The 15,087-nt window shown below is 49.9% G+C and overlaps 1 protein-coding gene across 1 annotated transcript in view; it reads right to left on the reverse strand.

The window, feature by feature from the left end:
• The window catches only part of LOC138293099 (complement factor H-like), a 639,206-nt gene that overhangs the window by 26,458 nt on the left and 597,661 nt on the right, over positions 1-15,087 (reverse strand). The window contains exon 24 of the mRNA XM_069232111.1: positions 9,517-9,713. Coding sequence (XP_069088212.1) covers positions 9,517-9,713 — 197 coding nt within the window. The remainder of the gene's footprint in view (positions 1-9,516; positions 9,714-15,087) is intronic.

Raw genomic sequence — 15,087 nt, forward strand, 5'->3', positions numbered from 1 at the left:
GGGCAAAAAGCGCCGGCGGCGAGGCGCAGAAAAGCGGAAAAAAGCTGAAAAACAAACTTACGGGACGGCGGAAGCGGAACTCGGGTCAAGTGAGCCCACTAGCCACCAGGGATGAGGCGCAGGAGGATGCCTGCGGGTGGAGGAGGGCCTCGAACACGCAGACGGCAGCGTGGTCGTGGGGCAGAGGCAGAAGGCAGCAGGTTGGTGCTGCGGTCGTGAGGGGCGAGTTCAGGACCTGAACCAGGTCCGAACTCGCTCACTGGCAACGCGCAGCGCCAGCCATTAAGAAGGGAGGGGGGAGGGAGGAGCAGCTGGGAGGCGGGAGGCGGGAGGGAGCGGCAAATGGGGGCGCGAGGGGGGCGGGGCCGCAGGGAAGCAGCGGCTGGGGTCGAGGAGCGCACAAGGGGCGAAAGGCACAGAAATCGGGCAAAAACAGTCACAAATGCAGGAATAAACACAATATGGACACAATACTGGGATTAAATACGATCGGGGAGACAGCAATCAGGGGGGCACAATGGGGCAAAAAGCGCCGGCGGCGAGGCGCAGAAAAGCGGAAAAAAGCTGAAAAACAAACTTACGGGACGGCGGAAGCGGCACTTGGGTCAAGTGAGCCCACTAGCCACCAGGGATGAGGCGCAGGAGGATGCCTGCGGGTGGAGGAGGGCCTCGAACACGCAGACGGCAGCGTGGTCGTGGGGCAGAGGCAGAAGGCAGCAGGTTGGCGCTGCGGTCGTGAGGGGCGAGTTCAGGACCTGAACCAGGTCCGAACTCGCTCACTGGCGACGCGCAGCGCCAGCCATTAAGAAGGGAGGGGGGAGGGAGGAGCAGCTGGGAGGCGGGAGGGAGTGGCAAATGGGGGCGCGAGGGGGGCGGGGCCGCAGGGAAGCAGCGGCTGGGGTCGAGGAGCGCACAAGGGGCGAAAGGCACAGAAATCGGGCAAAAACAGTCACAAATGCAGGAAAAAACACAATATGGACACAATACTGGGATTAAATACGATCGGGGAGACAGCAATCAGGGGGGCACAATGGGGCAAAAAGCGCCGGCGGCGAGGCGCAGAAAAGCGGAAAAAAGCTGAAAAACAAACTTACGGGACGGCGGAAGCGGCACTCGGGTCAAGTGAGCCCACTAGCCACCAGGGATAAGGCGCAGGAGGATGCCTGCGGGTGGAGGAGGGCCTCGAACACGCAGACGGCAGCGTGGTCGTGGGGCAGAGGCAGAAGGCAGCAGGTTGGTGCTGCGGTCGTGAGGGGCGAGTTCAGGACCTGAACCAGGTCCGAACTCGCTCACTGGCGACGCGCAGCGCCAGCCATTAAGAAGGGAGGGGGGAGGGAGGAGCAGCTGGGAGGCGGGAGGGAGCGGCAAATGGGGGCGCGAGGGGGGCGGGGCCGCAGGGAAGCAGCGGCTGGGGTCGAGGAGCGCACAAGGGGCGAAAGGCACAGAAATCGGGCAAAAACAGTCACAAATGCAGGAAAAAACACAATATGGACACAATACTGGGATTAAATACGATCGGGGAGACAGCAATCAGGGGGGCACAATGGGGCAAAAAGCGCCGGCGGCGAGGCGCAGAAAAGCGGAAAAAAGCTGAAAAACAAACTTACGGGACGGCGGAAGCGGCACTCGGGTCAAGTGAGCCCACTAGCCACCAGGGATGAGGCGCAGGAGGATGCCTGCGGGTGGAGGAGGGCCTCGAACACGCAGACGGCAGCGTGGTCGTGGGGCAGAGGCAGAAGGCAGCAGGTTGGTGCTGCGGTCGTGAGGGGCGAGTTCAGGACCTGAACCAGGCCCGAACTCGCTCACTGGCGACGCGCAGCGCCAGCCATTAAGAAGGGAGGGGGGAGGGAGGAGCAGCTGGGAGGCGGGAGGGAGCGGCAAATGGGGGGCGCGAGGGGGGCGGGGCCGCAGGGAAGCAGCGGCTGGGGTCGAGGAGCGCACAAGGGGCGAAAGGCACAGAAATCGGGCAAAAACAGTCACAAATGCAGGAAAAAACACAATACTGGGATTAAATACGATCGGGGAGACAGCAATCAGGGGGGCACAATGGGGCAAAAAGCGCCGGCGTCGAGGCGCAGAAAAGCGGAAAAAAGCTGAAAAACAAACTTACGGGACGGCGGAAGCGGCACTCGGGTCAAGTGAGCCCACTAGCCACCAGGGATGAGGCGCAGGAGGATGCCTGCGGGTGGAGGAGGGCCTCGAACACGCAGACGGCAGCGTGGTCGTGGGGCAGAGGCAGAAGGCAGCAGGTTGGTGCTGCGGTCGTGAGGGGCGAGTTCAGGACCTGAACCAGGTCCGAACTCGCTCACTGGCGACGCGCAGCGCCAGCCATTAAGAAGGGAGGGGGGAGGGAGGAGCAGCTGGGAGGCGGGAGGCGGGAGGGAGCGGCAAATGGGGGCGCGAGGGGGGCGGGCCGCAGGGAAGCAGCGGCTGGGGTCGAGGAGCGCACAAGGGGCGAAAGGCACAGAAATCGGGCAAAAACAGTCACAAATGCAGGAAAAAACACAATATGGACACAATACTGGGATTAAATACGATCGGGGAGACAGCAATCAGGGGGGCACAATGGGGCAAAAAGCGCCGGCGGCGAGGCGCAGAAAAGCAGAAAAAAGCTGAAAAACAAACTTACGGGACGGCGGAAGCGGCACTCGGGTCAAGTGAGCCCACTAGCCACCAGGGATGAGGCGCAGGAGGATGCCTGCGGGTGGAGGAGGGCCTCGAACACGCAGACGGCAGCGTGGTCGTGGGGCAGAGGCAGAAGGCAGCAGGTTGGTGCTGCGGTCGTGAGGGGCGAGTTCAGGACCTGAACCAGGTCCGAACTCGCTCACTGGCGACGCGCAGCGCCAGCCATTAAGAAGGGAGGGGGGAGGGAGGAGCAGCTGGGAGGCGGGAGGCGGGAGGGAGCGGCAAATGGGGGCGCGAGGGGGGCGGGGCCGCAGGGAAGCAGCGGCTGGGGACGAGGAGCGCACAAGGGGCGAAAGGCACAGAAATCGGGCAAAAACAGTCACAAATGCAGGAAAAAACACAATATGGACACAATACTGGGATTAAATACGATCGGGGAGACAGCAATCAGGGGGGCACAATGGGGCAAAAAGCGCCGGCGGCGAGGCGCATAAAAGCGGAAAAAAGCTGAAAAACAAACTTACGGGACGGCGGAAGCGGCACTCGGGTCAAGTGAGCCCACTAGCCACCAGGGATGAGGCGCAGGAGGATGCCTGCGGGTGGAGGAGGGCCTCGAACACGCAGACGGCAGCGTGGTCGTGGGGCAGAGGCAGAAGGCAGCAGGTTGGTGCTGCGGTCGTGAGGGGCGAGTTCAGGACCTGAACCAGATCCGAACTCGCTCACTGGCGACGCGCAGCGCCAGCCATTAAGAAGGGAGGGGGGAGGGAGGAGCAGCTGGGAGGCGGGAGGGAGCGGCAAATGGGGGCGCGAGGGGGGCGGGGCCGCAGGGAAGCAGCGGCTGGGGTCGAGGAGCGCACAAGGGGCGAAAGGCACAGAAATCAGGCAAAAACAGTCACAAATGCAGGAAAAAACACAATATGGACACAATACTGGGATTAAATATGATCGGGGAGACAGCAATCAGGGGGGCACAATGGGGCAAAAAGCGCCGGCGGCGAGGCGCAGAAAAGCGGAAAAAAGCTGAAAAACAAATCCCCCAGACAGATTTGTGGATTGTTGCATTTCTGTAAGCTGGGAGGGACACACACTGGGGAGGGGAGGACCAGCCTCCTCTCTACACTTCAAAGAGTCCTCTTTGATTCAGTGACAGGTTAAAAGGAAGTGGTCTGGGCACATCTTAGGAATGAGATGTAACATATAAGAGAATGATAAAGAGTAGAATTAAGAGCCCAAGGCTAACCTTTTAATGCACTTATCACTATGGCTGATATTCAATTGTGTACTCTAGTCACTCCCATGGCCTGTGTTGTCTTTTTCAGAGACAGCTCTGCTAATTTTCAAGAGGAAGAGGGAGAAGAGAAGTTTGCACCTCAAAAGAAGTAGAACCCCCCAACTTAAATCTTTGAAGTCTCAGACCCTAAATCACATTGAGTGTCTAGAAATGTACTATAAGAAAGGGAGTTTGAGACCCCAAAAATTGTCATCTGCCAAGCAGCCAGACAGGCTTTGTTAGGAGGGGAAGCTCTGGAAGACTTCTGACTGTGACCAGGACCTACAGCCAAGGCCTTCTAGTCTCCCTGCTGGGTGAGGGGACATCACCTAGGGATTTCAAGACTGCTTGCCTTGGGATGCACCTGCCTGCTTCCCAGGACTAGTGTGCTCTGTGAGAAAGAGGAGAGAGTTGGAGTGGGCAAGGTCCAGTGGGAAGACCTGTGTGAGATGTGATGAAAAGGCTGCTGAACTGATCAGGTTATTGGCTGTGCGCAGGACTGAGTCAGTGACCCCTGTATAAAAGGATAGGACCACTATGAAGATAGCTCTGGTAAAGACTGCTGTGCAGTTAGGGACAAAGGCTTGTGCGACAACAGTGTGGCAGCCCAGTATGACAGAAGGAGCTGCTTTGAATAAATGTGCCATGTTGACCAGGCTGTAGCCTGTCAACAGCAAGCAGTTGTGGAAGCAACAAAGATTGCAGCTGGTTCGACCCCGTTGGATTAGTGTGGACACTATGGTAGCAACATCAGACAAGTGTAGGACCAAGAACTGGTTTATCATAACCAATCCCCCTATTGTGAGCATATGAGCATTTACCCTGCTGGAGAATATGCAGGAACACTCCAGTTGCTGCAGAGGCAGACCCTGCGCTCAAAGAGTGCAGCCACTAAGTCTGCATGCGGCCAACTCACCTTACTTGGACTGGAGCTACTGTGAGCACCAGCAGACTGTGAAGACTACAGGACCGTGAACACTTTCCTCCTGCCAGTGTGGGAAAGACTTGCTTTGGGCCTGATAACCCGAGGGGAACTTGCTGCTTAATTGGAAATGTATACTCGGGAATATTATATACTTTAAATCAGTCATAGTGGACTCTTACGATTTACACTACATGAGGGGGCATATCCTGGATGGTGCCAATAGTAAATGGGGAATACCCACGATCGCTAAAGTGAGGAGTGAGTGGGACAGAGAAGCACCAGAGAAACACTAGAGCCCCGATCCACGTAACTGTGCATGTTTGCGGTTTTCTTCTTTCGTGTGGTATAAATAAACACTTTGCTTTTGTTATAAATGTGTGTATTTGGCTGGCCAATGATTTAGTGTTGCTGCTGCATGCATTTTGAGTTGTGAGGTCATGTCTGCCCCCACCTGGACTGCTTGACCATGCTAACTAGTGAGAGTCAAGTGCAGAAGGGATACTTGACCAAGTTGCTCGGAATCCATAGTAGGCCAGGTTCCCAGACATCAGGAGTAAATGGCTTCAATCCGACGGTTGGTACCTGTAAGGAAATGGCTCCCTGTTGCAAATACCCCCCACTTTTTGCCTGATTCTGATGCTGACTTGACTGAGAAGTGTGCTGGGACCCTGCTAACCAGGCCCCAGCACCAGTGTTTTTTCACCTAAATATGTACCATTGTTTCCACAATTGGCACACCCATGGCACACAGATGAATCCCTTGTAAAAGGTACCAGTGGTACCAATGGCCCTGTGACCAGTCAAGGTCCCTAAGGGCTGCAGCATATGTTGTGCCACCCTCAGGGACCCCTCACCTAACACATGCACACTGCCATTGCAGTTTGTTTGTGTTGGTGGGGAGAAAAAGGCAAAGTTGACATGGCATCCCCCTCAGGATGCCATGCATACAAAATGCTGCCTGTGGCATAGGTAAGTCACCCCTCTAGCAGGCGTTACAGCCCTAAGGCAGGGTGCACTATACCACAGGTGAGGGCATAGCTGCATGAGCAATATGCCCACACAGTGTCTAAGTCTATTCTTAGACATTGTAAGTACAGTTGTGGCCATATTAAGTATATGGTCTGGGAGTTTGTCAAAAACGAACTCCACAGCTCCATAATGGCTACACTGAACACTGGGAAGTTTGGTATCAAACTTCTCAGAATAATAAACCCACACTGATGCCAGTGTTGGATTTATTAGAAAATGCACACAGAAGGCATCTTAGAGATGCCCCCTGTATTTTACCCAATTGTTCAGTGCAGGACTGAATGGTCTGTGCCAGCCTGCTGCTGAGAGACGAGTTTCAGACCCCATGTGGTGAGGGCCTTTGTGCTCTCTGAGGCCAGAAACAAAAGCCTGCTCTGGGTGGAGGTACTTCACACCTCCCCACTGCAGGAACTCTAACACCTAGTAGTGAGCCTCAAAGGCTCAGGATTCGTGTTACAATGCCCCAGGGCACTCCAGCTAGTGGAGATGCCCGCCCCCTGGACACAGACCCCACTTTTGGCGGCAAGTTCAGGGGAGATAATGGGAAAAACAAGGAGGAGTCACCCACCAGTCAGGACAGCCTGTAAGGTGTCCTGAGCTGAGGTGACCCCTGCCTTTAGAAATCCTCCATCTTGATTTTGGAGGATTCCCCCAATAGGAATAGGGATGTGCCCCCCTCTCCTCAGGGAGGAGGCACAAAGAGGGTGTAGCCACCCTCAAGGACAGTAGCCATTGGCTACTGCCCTCCCAGACCTAAACACACCCCTAAATTCAGTATTTAGGGGCTCCCCAGAACCTAGGGAACTAGATTATTGCAACCTAAGATGAAGAAGGACTGCTGACCTGAAAGCCCTGCAGAGAAGATGGAGACACCAACTGCTTTGGCCCCAGCCCTACCGGCCTGTCTCCCCACTTCAAGAAAAACTGCAACAGTGACGCGTTCCCCAGGGTCCAGCGACCTCTGAAGCCTCAGAGGACTACCCCGTATCTAAAAGGACCAAGAACTCCTGAGGACAGCGGCTCTGCTCCAAAGAAGAAACAACTTTGCAACAAAGAAACAAACTTTAAAGGACTGCATTTTCCCGCCAGAAGCGTGAGACTTTCCACTCTGCACCCGACACCCGACACCCCCGGCTTGACCTGCGGAGAACCAACACTACAGGGAGGACTCCCCGGCGACTGCGACCCTGTGAGTAGCCAGAGTTGACCCCTCTGAGCCCCCCCAGCGACGCCTGCAGAGGGAATCCAGAGGCTCCCCCTGACGGCGACTGCCTGCTTCTAAGAACCCAACGCCTGGTAAAGACACTACACCCGCAGCCCCCAGGACCTGAAGGATCCGACCTCCAGTGCAGAAGCGACCCCAAGGTGGCCCTCTCCCTTGCCCAGGTGGTGGCTACCCCGAGGAGCCCCCCCCCCCCCCTTGCCTGCCTGCTTCGCTGAAGAGACCCCTGGGTCTCCCGTTGAACTCCATTGCAAACCCGACGCCTGTTAGCACTCTGCACCAGGCCGCCCCCGTGCCGCTGAGGGTGTACTTTTTGTGCTGACTTGTTTCCCCCCCGGTGCCCTACAAAACCCCCCTGGTCTGACCTCCGAAGTCGAGGGTACCTACCTGCTGGCAGACTGGAACCGGGGCACCCCCTTCTCCATTGAAGCCTATGCGTTTTGGGCACCACTGTGACCTCTGCACCTGACCGACCCTGAGCTGCTGGTGTGGTAACTTTGGGGTTGCCCTGAACCCCCAACGGTGGGCTACCTTTGACCCAACTCTGAACCCTGTAGGTGGTTTACTTACCTGCAAAACTAACCAATACTTACCTCCCCCGGGAACTGTTGAAATTTGCACTGTGTCTAGTTTTAAAATAACTTATTGCCATTTTTGCCAAAACTGTACATGCTATTTTTCTGATTCAAAGTTCCTATGATACCTGAGTGAAGTACCTTTCATTTAAAGTATTGATTGTAAATCTTGAACCTGTGGTTCTAAAAATAAACTAAGAAAATATATTTTTCTATACAAAAACCTGTTGGCCTGGAATTGTCTTTGAGTGTGTGTTCCTCATGTATTGCCTGTGTGTGTACAACAAATGCTTAACACTACCCTCTGATAAGCCTACTGCTCGACCACACTACCACAAAATAGAGCATTAGAATTATCTATTTTTGCCACTATCTTTCCTCTAAGGAGAACCCTTGGACTCTGTGCATGCTATTTCTTACTTTGAAATAGTACATACAGAGCCAACTTCCTACAGTACCAATAGCCCGAGAGTGCCCCTTGGCTCTCAGGAAGACGTTCTGACAATAGTTATCTAGATACATGCTGTATACAACAATAACTGCAGCACAGTCTAAACAGGTAATAGACAATACTAGATCAGAGGGGGCAACATATTTATACAATACTAGACTCCTGGAAAGGCCTCAGGTTTGCACTTCACCCTGGCCGAACCTTACACTATTGTTGCGCAAAAAAACACATTAATTTTTCTATAAAAGAAATTCGGCCAGGGTGAATTTCAGGTAAATTCCTTCCCTTTGAAATTACGAGAAATGCCCTGAAAAGTATGCATTATTGGATAAAATTCCAATCTGGCACGTTTGCATTGATGTTGTGTGAAAAATGTGAGCCTGTCCATTTTAATGCATGGGGACACGAAAAAACGTGTGCTAAATCACGCATGACATGCACAGCAGCCAAATGCGATCAGCTCCTTCAAGTTTCTCCCTTGCTCGTGATGGATTTTTACCTTAATTACGGGATGTGGCGTAAAGGCGGAAACGCGGGCATTTCATGTTACAATCGTTAAATAAAATTCTGGAAAATATGCAAAAGTACTCCAGTTAAAAAAAATCGCCAAGGCCATAAATCAAGTTAAGAAATTATGAATATAGCACACTAGCTAAAAATATGGAGAGAAGCCACAATCTCTATTTTTCTGATGAAAGATAAAGATGTGACAGACTTCCTTCCTTATCCTCCGCTATCATTGTTAAATCATGATTTTAAAATTGAATCGGTAATTCTAAATAGACTAGCAGGCTCGTTAAAGGAAGATCCCTCTTCGTTCCAACATGGATTTGTAGCAGGGCAAGACAACACATCCCACAGCTAGAGGTCTGATTGAATGAACGCGAAATCCAACAGCGATTTGATTATTAGATGCAGAAAAAATATCCCATTGAATTTCGTGTTGGTTACAGTGGGAGCGATTTACAGGGTCAACATTGGATCAGATTTTGTAATCTGGGTTGAAACTATCTACTCAGATATATACTTCCTAAAATGTTTGATCAGTGGGAGATTAACACTGAATATGCAAATTGAGATTATCCACACGTCAGGCATGACCACTGCTTCCTACATTAAATATTATCTGTGTGGATCCATTAATGAGGAAAATGGTTCAGGCGTTTATACCATTTAGATGCTTAGGTTGCCAAGTGACCATTACTGGTTATGCGAATGATGTTGCAATTTATACTTCCAACGTGGAAGAAGCCACTCAGCCGATGGAAGCATTCTGTTCATATGACTATTTAAAACTCCAATCTTTACATGATCACTTATTAATACGATGTCATCAGTGTTATTTCTGTCGCACCACGTTGAGGTTACTAGATTGTATAACAGCGATCGTCAATTCTGTTTTTTACAGCCTGTACTTACTCTGACACAGGTGGGGTATGTAATGATTCCGTCTTCACATACTTGAGACATGTCTCCCGATCGTGTGCTTTTTATGTGTCCTTCTTTGCAAGAAAAATCAATAATTTGATCCTGAGTTGCATACAGTATGTTTGCAAGGTCTGTAAGTAGCTTTATGTTCTTCTGTTCAATTTCTTCGTATTTTAAAAAGCATGCACCTGAAAAATTGAGGAACCATATATTAAATCTATGGAAAGACATCACAGAGTAATCAAATACAAAGCTGTAAACCATTTCAATTTAATAATGTTTAAGGCTCAGCGTTTCAAATTGTCTAGCCTCTTTTTACTCTGTGGAATGTTTATTGATGTGCAATAATTTTACACCTGGCCGTTCAACTCTGGGTTGAAATTACAGCTGTAGTTCAGAGTTTTTGAGTGATGAATGATGGAAAACATGTGAGATCAGGATTACGGGTCTCCATCTACCCAGCGTTTCCAATTGTCTAGCCTGTTTTTATTCTGTGAAAGGTTTGTAAAGCGTTACCATGCAAACTGCAGGTGGGGAAAATGTTGTAAAAGAAAGTATGAAATTCCAACACGTCTCAGAAGACAGGGATTGGAGTTTAAGCACTGTTTGCCAATCCTGGTGCTTCCGCATAAATTAGAAAGAGGGCGTTGTGTACAATCAGTACAGGAATAACCGCGTAGAACAAATTAGTACATGATCTTCGGTAATTAGCCTTATAGGAAAAGAGACAGGGGAGCCAGAGGGTGAGAAACCTGAATGACATATTGAACTTGGTTATTGATATATGTAAATGTTGGACTTACCTGTTATAAGTATACATGATTGACGGACTCTGCATCAAATGGTTCTGGAGGGTGAAGTCTATCCATTAGGAGGACACAATATGCCATATGGATTGTATTAGTCTGCAAATGCATGATCTTATTGTACTGCTTCACGTATTTGCATAAAAGTATAAATAAAGTTTTAAAAAAAATGTGTCTTGAATAAAGTTACTTGGGTTGACTGCATCTTGTATTAATAGTTCATGGAGGAAGTTAAGAAGGGTGTCATAGAGATGTGCTGATGGTACTGATGAATAAGATCAAGAGTCTCATACATATGTACCAATTAACTGTTTAACAGTGAACAATGGGGTAACCCTGTATCCCGCAGAACCTGTGCATCAAATGGTACATGGAACAATGGTTCAATCGGATAAGGTTTTATGCCAAATCAACAAAACCTGAAATCGCACAAATGCTCATAAATTAAACTTAAACCTGGAATTATATCCCAAAACATGTAGGTCCAGGCAAGCAATTATTAAATAAATGCCATATACTCGTAGTAGCTTCATGACAATGAATAATTAAATCCAACAATCAGGTGCTCCATCAGTGCTAGGTTAAAAGGTGCTTGTGCAGTGCATCACACAGTGACTGTACATATACATAAAACAACCAATTTTAGATCCTTTTAGTGAGCCTGCCCACTGTATCCCAATTTGTATTCTCTCTTCCATGGGCTAAATAGTCATATGTCCATAGTTGCTGTTAGAAATGGGGTCTTTGGTTGACAGTCAGGTTACCCTCTGTTCAAGCAAGGACCCACACTCAAGTCAGGGTAAAAGAGAATCACCGTCAGCTAACCACTGCTTACCCCCTTGGTAGCTTGGCAGATCAGTAGGCTTAACTTCAGAGTGCTAGGTGTAAAGTATTTGTACCAACACTCGCAGTGACTTAACGAAAACACCACAAAATGACACAACACAGGTTTAGAAAAATAGGAAATAGTTATCTAAACAAAACAAGACCAAAACTACAAAAATCCACAATACACAAGTCCAGTTATTAATAAAAATGCAAAAAGAGTCTTTAAGTAGTTTTAAACACAAGTGCTAGCGTGAAAATGTACCTGGTGCTCGTCAAAAATAACCCTGCACGGGCGGGTGTGTGTCGAAAAGGGCGTGTGATGCGTCGATATCGCTCACGAGCGAGACCTTGCGTCGCTTCCCCCTTCTGTCGAGTCGGCGTGTGTCAGTTCTTCTCTCCGCTGGAGTACGATGCATCGATTCTGTCCGCACACAGGTCCAGGCAGGCCTTGTGTTGTTTTTGCACGCACAACGATGGTTCGCATCAGAAATCCAGCTGCACGATGATCTAAAAACACGCAGCGCGGGTGCGATCTCCAAGCCTCCGTCTGCGATGCTGCACATCGTTTCTCCAGCTCTGTGCGTCGTTTCTTCAGTTGCGTTGCAGACGAGCATCGATTTTCAGCCGCGAAGCCTGCGGCGCGTCGTTTTCCAGCCGCAGATCGAAGTCGCGTCGATCTTTTCCCCACACGGCGTCCTGTGCGTGAATTTCTTCCTCTTAGACTGCGAGCTTCTCCTTTCAGCATCCCAGGACCTGGATGGGCACCACAGGGCAGAGTAGGGGTCTCTCCAGAGACTCCAGGTGCTGGCAGAGAGAAGTCTTTGCTGTCCCTGAGACTTCAAACAACAGGAGGCAAGCTCTAAATCAAGCCCTTGGAAATTTCTTCTCAAGATGGAAGGCACACATAGTCCAGTCTTTGCCCTTTTACTCTGGCAGAAGCAGCAACTGCAGGTTAGCTCCACAAAGCACAGTCACAGGCAGGGCAGCTCTTCTTCCTCAGCTCTTCAGCTCTTCGCCAGGCAGAGGTTCCTCTTGTTTCAAAGTGTGTCTAAAGTATGTGGTTTTGGGTGCCCTTCTTATACCCAATTTCTCCTTTGAAATAGGCCTACTTCAAGGTAAAGCCTCTTTTGAATCTGAAATCCTGCCTTGCCCAGGCCAGGCCCCCGACACTCACCAGGGGGTTGGAGACTGCATTGTGTGAGGGCAGGCACAGTTCTTTCTGGTGTGAGTGACCACTCCTTCCCTCCCTCCTAGCACAGATGGCTCATCTTGAGATGAGAGGGACATGCCTTGCAAAGGTGAAAAATGAATTTAGCAATATTTCACTGTCAGGACATATAAAACACACTACTATATGTCCTACCTTACCATACACTGCACCCTGCCCTTGCTGCCCTTGGGGCTACCTAGGGCCTACCTTACGGGTGTCTGACATGTAAGAAAAGGGAAGGTTTAGGCCTGACAAGTGGGTATACTTGCCAAGTCGAATTTACAGTTACAACGGCACACAGACACTGCAGACATGATTACAGAGCTACTTATGTGGGAGGCACAACCAGTGCTGCAGGCCCACTACTAGCATTTGATTTACAGGCCCTGGCACCTCTAGTGCACTTTACTAAGGGCTTCCTAGTAAGTAAATTATGCCAATCATGGATAAGCCAATTACATACACATTTTGTAAAGGAGCACTTGCACTTTAGCACTGGTTAGCAGTGGTAAAGTGCCCAGAGTAACAAAAACAGTAAAATCAGAGTCCAGCACACATCAACAACCTGGGGAACAGAGGCACAAAGTTAAGGGTGACCACAACATGGATGGAAAGTCTAACAGTTGCACAAAAAGAACTTATAGATGCAGACGACATCTAGAATCATCAGCATTTTGACCCTCTTAAAAAAAGTGTGTGTTTTCATTTAATCTATAGGGTCTTCATCAGGACTGAGTATTGAAGGACCTTCATGTAAAAATGTGTAAAGTCAGTCCTCATGGGTCAACAGTAGGTACACAATCATTGAAAATCTTAGGCCATGGTTATAACTCACCTTAAGTCAGGGAGAGTTTCCCTTGTACGTCTGGTCATAGATTCCCTCCCGGGGTCTAAGAGTGATGACTGGTTATGGGTGTCTGAAACAGAACCCCTACAGACATAACTCCTGATAAAGAATCAAACCAGTTTTACAAAGGTGTCACAACTAAAATAATGTGTGAAAAAAAGGGAGGAAAAAATAGAACTCACTCTGTTGGAATGACCAATGCACTTAGATTAATAATGATTTAATTGCAACAAAAGTGGATTTCACTGAATAAAAAGGAGGAAAATTTCAAAACTAAAACTCATCAAATGAACAGAGGTAGATAAAGGAGGTCTTGGTTTTGCCTACTCTCAATGACTACTCCTGCTCAATGGTTAGCTGTTTGTACCGTGGAGCATCATTGGTCAAATAGATAATGAAGACGCTGGATGGGGGAAAGGCGCCAACAGACTAAGATATGAGCAGCGGCACTTCCAGACGGACTCCACCATCCGGGCCAATTCTGCACAATTTTGCCAGCTTTGATCCCCAACACACAGTGGCAGTGCCTGTTGAGCCCTCTGGACCCCCATTCCAGCTGTGGAGCCCAGGTGAGCCTCATTTGGGGCTGGCTCTCTGAACCTGCTGCAGAGGACCACAAGACTACTCACCAAAATGGCAGCGAAGGAGCGAGTGCAATGTTACTCTGCGCTTTGCATACTGCCCTGACCACCCTGATTCGAGAGAGTGAGTGGTTTGTGGACGGAATCGGCCTAGAGGCTCGAGTGCTACTATACTGTTTCATCCATGCTGGATTGGCAGGTGAAGGGATGATCAGGACTGCCAGGGCCTGTGGGACCTACAACAGGTGGCAGGGAGTGACGTTCCGGTGAAAGCTGCTGCCAGACTGCTAAGCAGAGAATGGTGCCCTGAGGGTGTCACCATCCTGAGCGTGGACTCACTGAATATTCACCAGCAAATCAATGAGTACTGATGACCTGCCCAACACCACTGGCTGTAACGAGGGATTCGATCTTGGGGGGAATATCACTGGATTCAGCGGGGATAGCCCACAAACGTTTCCCTCTTCTTGCACCTCCATCTAGCTGCCTACTTTCACCCGAGGGCGGGTGTCACCTCCAACGGAGCCCTTGGACTGAAACAGGCCTTCGACTGAGTGGTGAGCCCCGCTGGAGGAAATGTTGCTTTACCTCGCTTTGCATGGGAGGGAGCAGAGACGCTTCTCAGATACCATAACAGACACAGTATTGGGCTGCAGTGTGCACAGCAGCTCATTGGTGGAGCATCCTGACTATCACCTCATTTGATATATTGGATCCCCACCACTGCATTATCACTGACCTGGTTGGTGAGGAGGCACTTGGACCTGTATCCGCTCTGTGAAGGGTGAATGCAGCTTACTGGGAACCCGCAGGGAGTATGACATGACAGCACTCAGGGACATGGTGGGGCAGAAAGTGTATCAGTGCCTAAAGGCGCACACTACCCCTGCAGTAGGACCTCAGAGCAAGTGGGCTAAACGACCTGTTTGCAGCACCTCTGTTGAAGAGCCATCAGGATCCCTTTACTGGATCATTAGGATGGGCACTTGAGGTGTGGATACAATTTGACACTAGGTACCTTACAGGAGTGCACATGCACTCCCTTCTAGTGTTAAGCCCTGAACAATGAATGAACTTTGGATCTTGCACCCTTCTATATTAATATATGAGGTGAGAAGAGAGCGCTTGGCGATTACGGCTACTCCTGAACACTTTTTTAATTTTTTTTTTTATTATTGCAAAATTTTGGTTGGCTTTATTTTAGTTGTTTTTACATGTTTGTGATTTTAGTGGCTATGTTTTATACTGTGCTTTTGTTCACATTTTGTTTTATTTTGGGGTATATTTTGT

Source organism: Pleurodeles waltl, chromosome 4_2 (genome assembly GCF_031143425.1).
Source record: "Pleurodeles waltl isolate 20211129_DDA chromosome 4_2, aPleWal1.hap1.20221129, whole genome shotgun sequence".
Lineage (NCBI taxonomy): Eukaryota > Metazoa > Chordata > Amphibia > Caudata > Salamandridae > Pleurodeles > Pleurodeles waltl.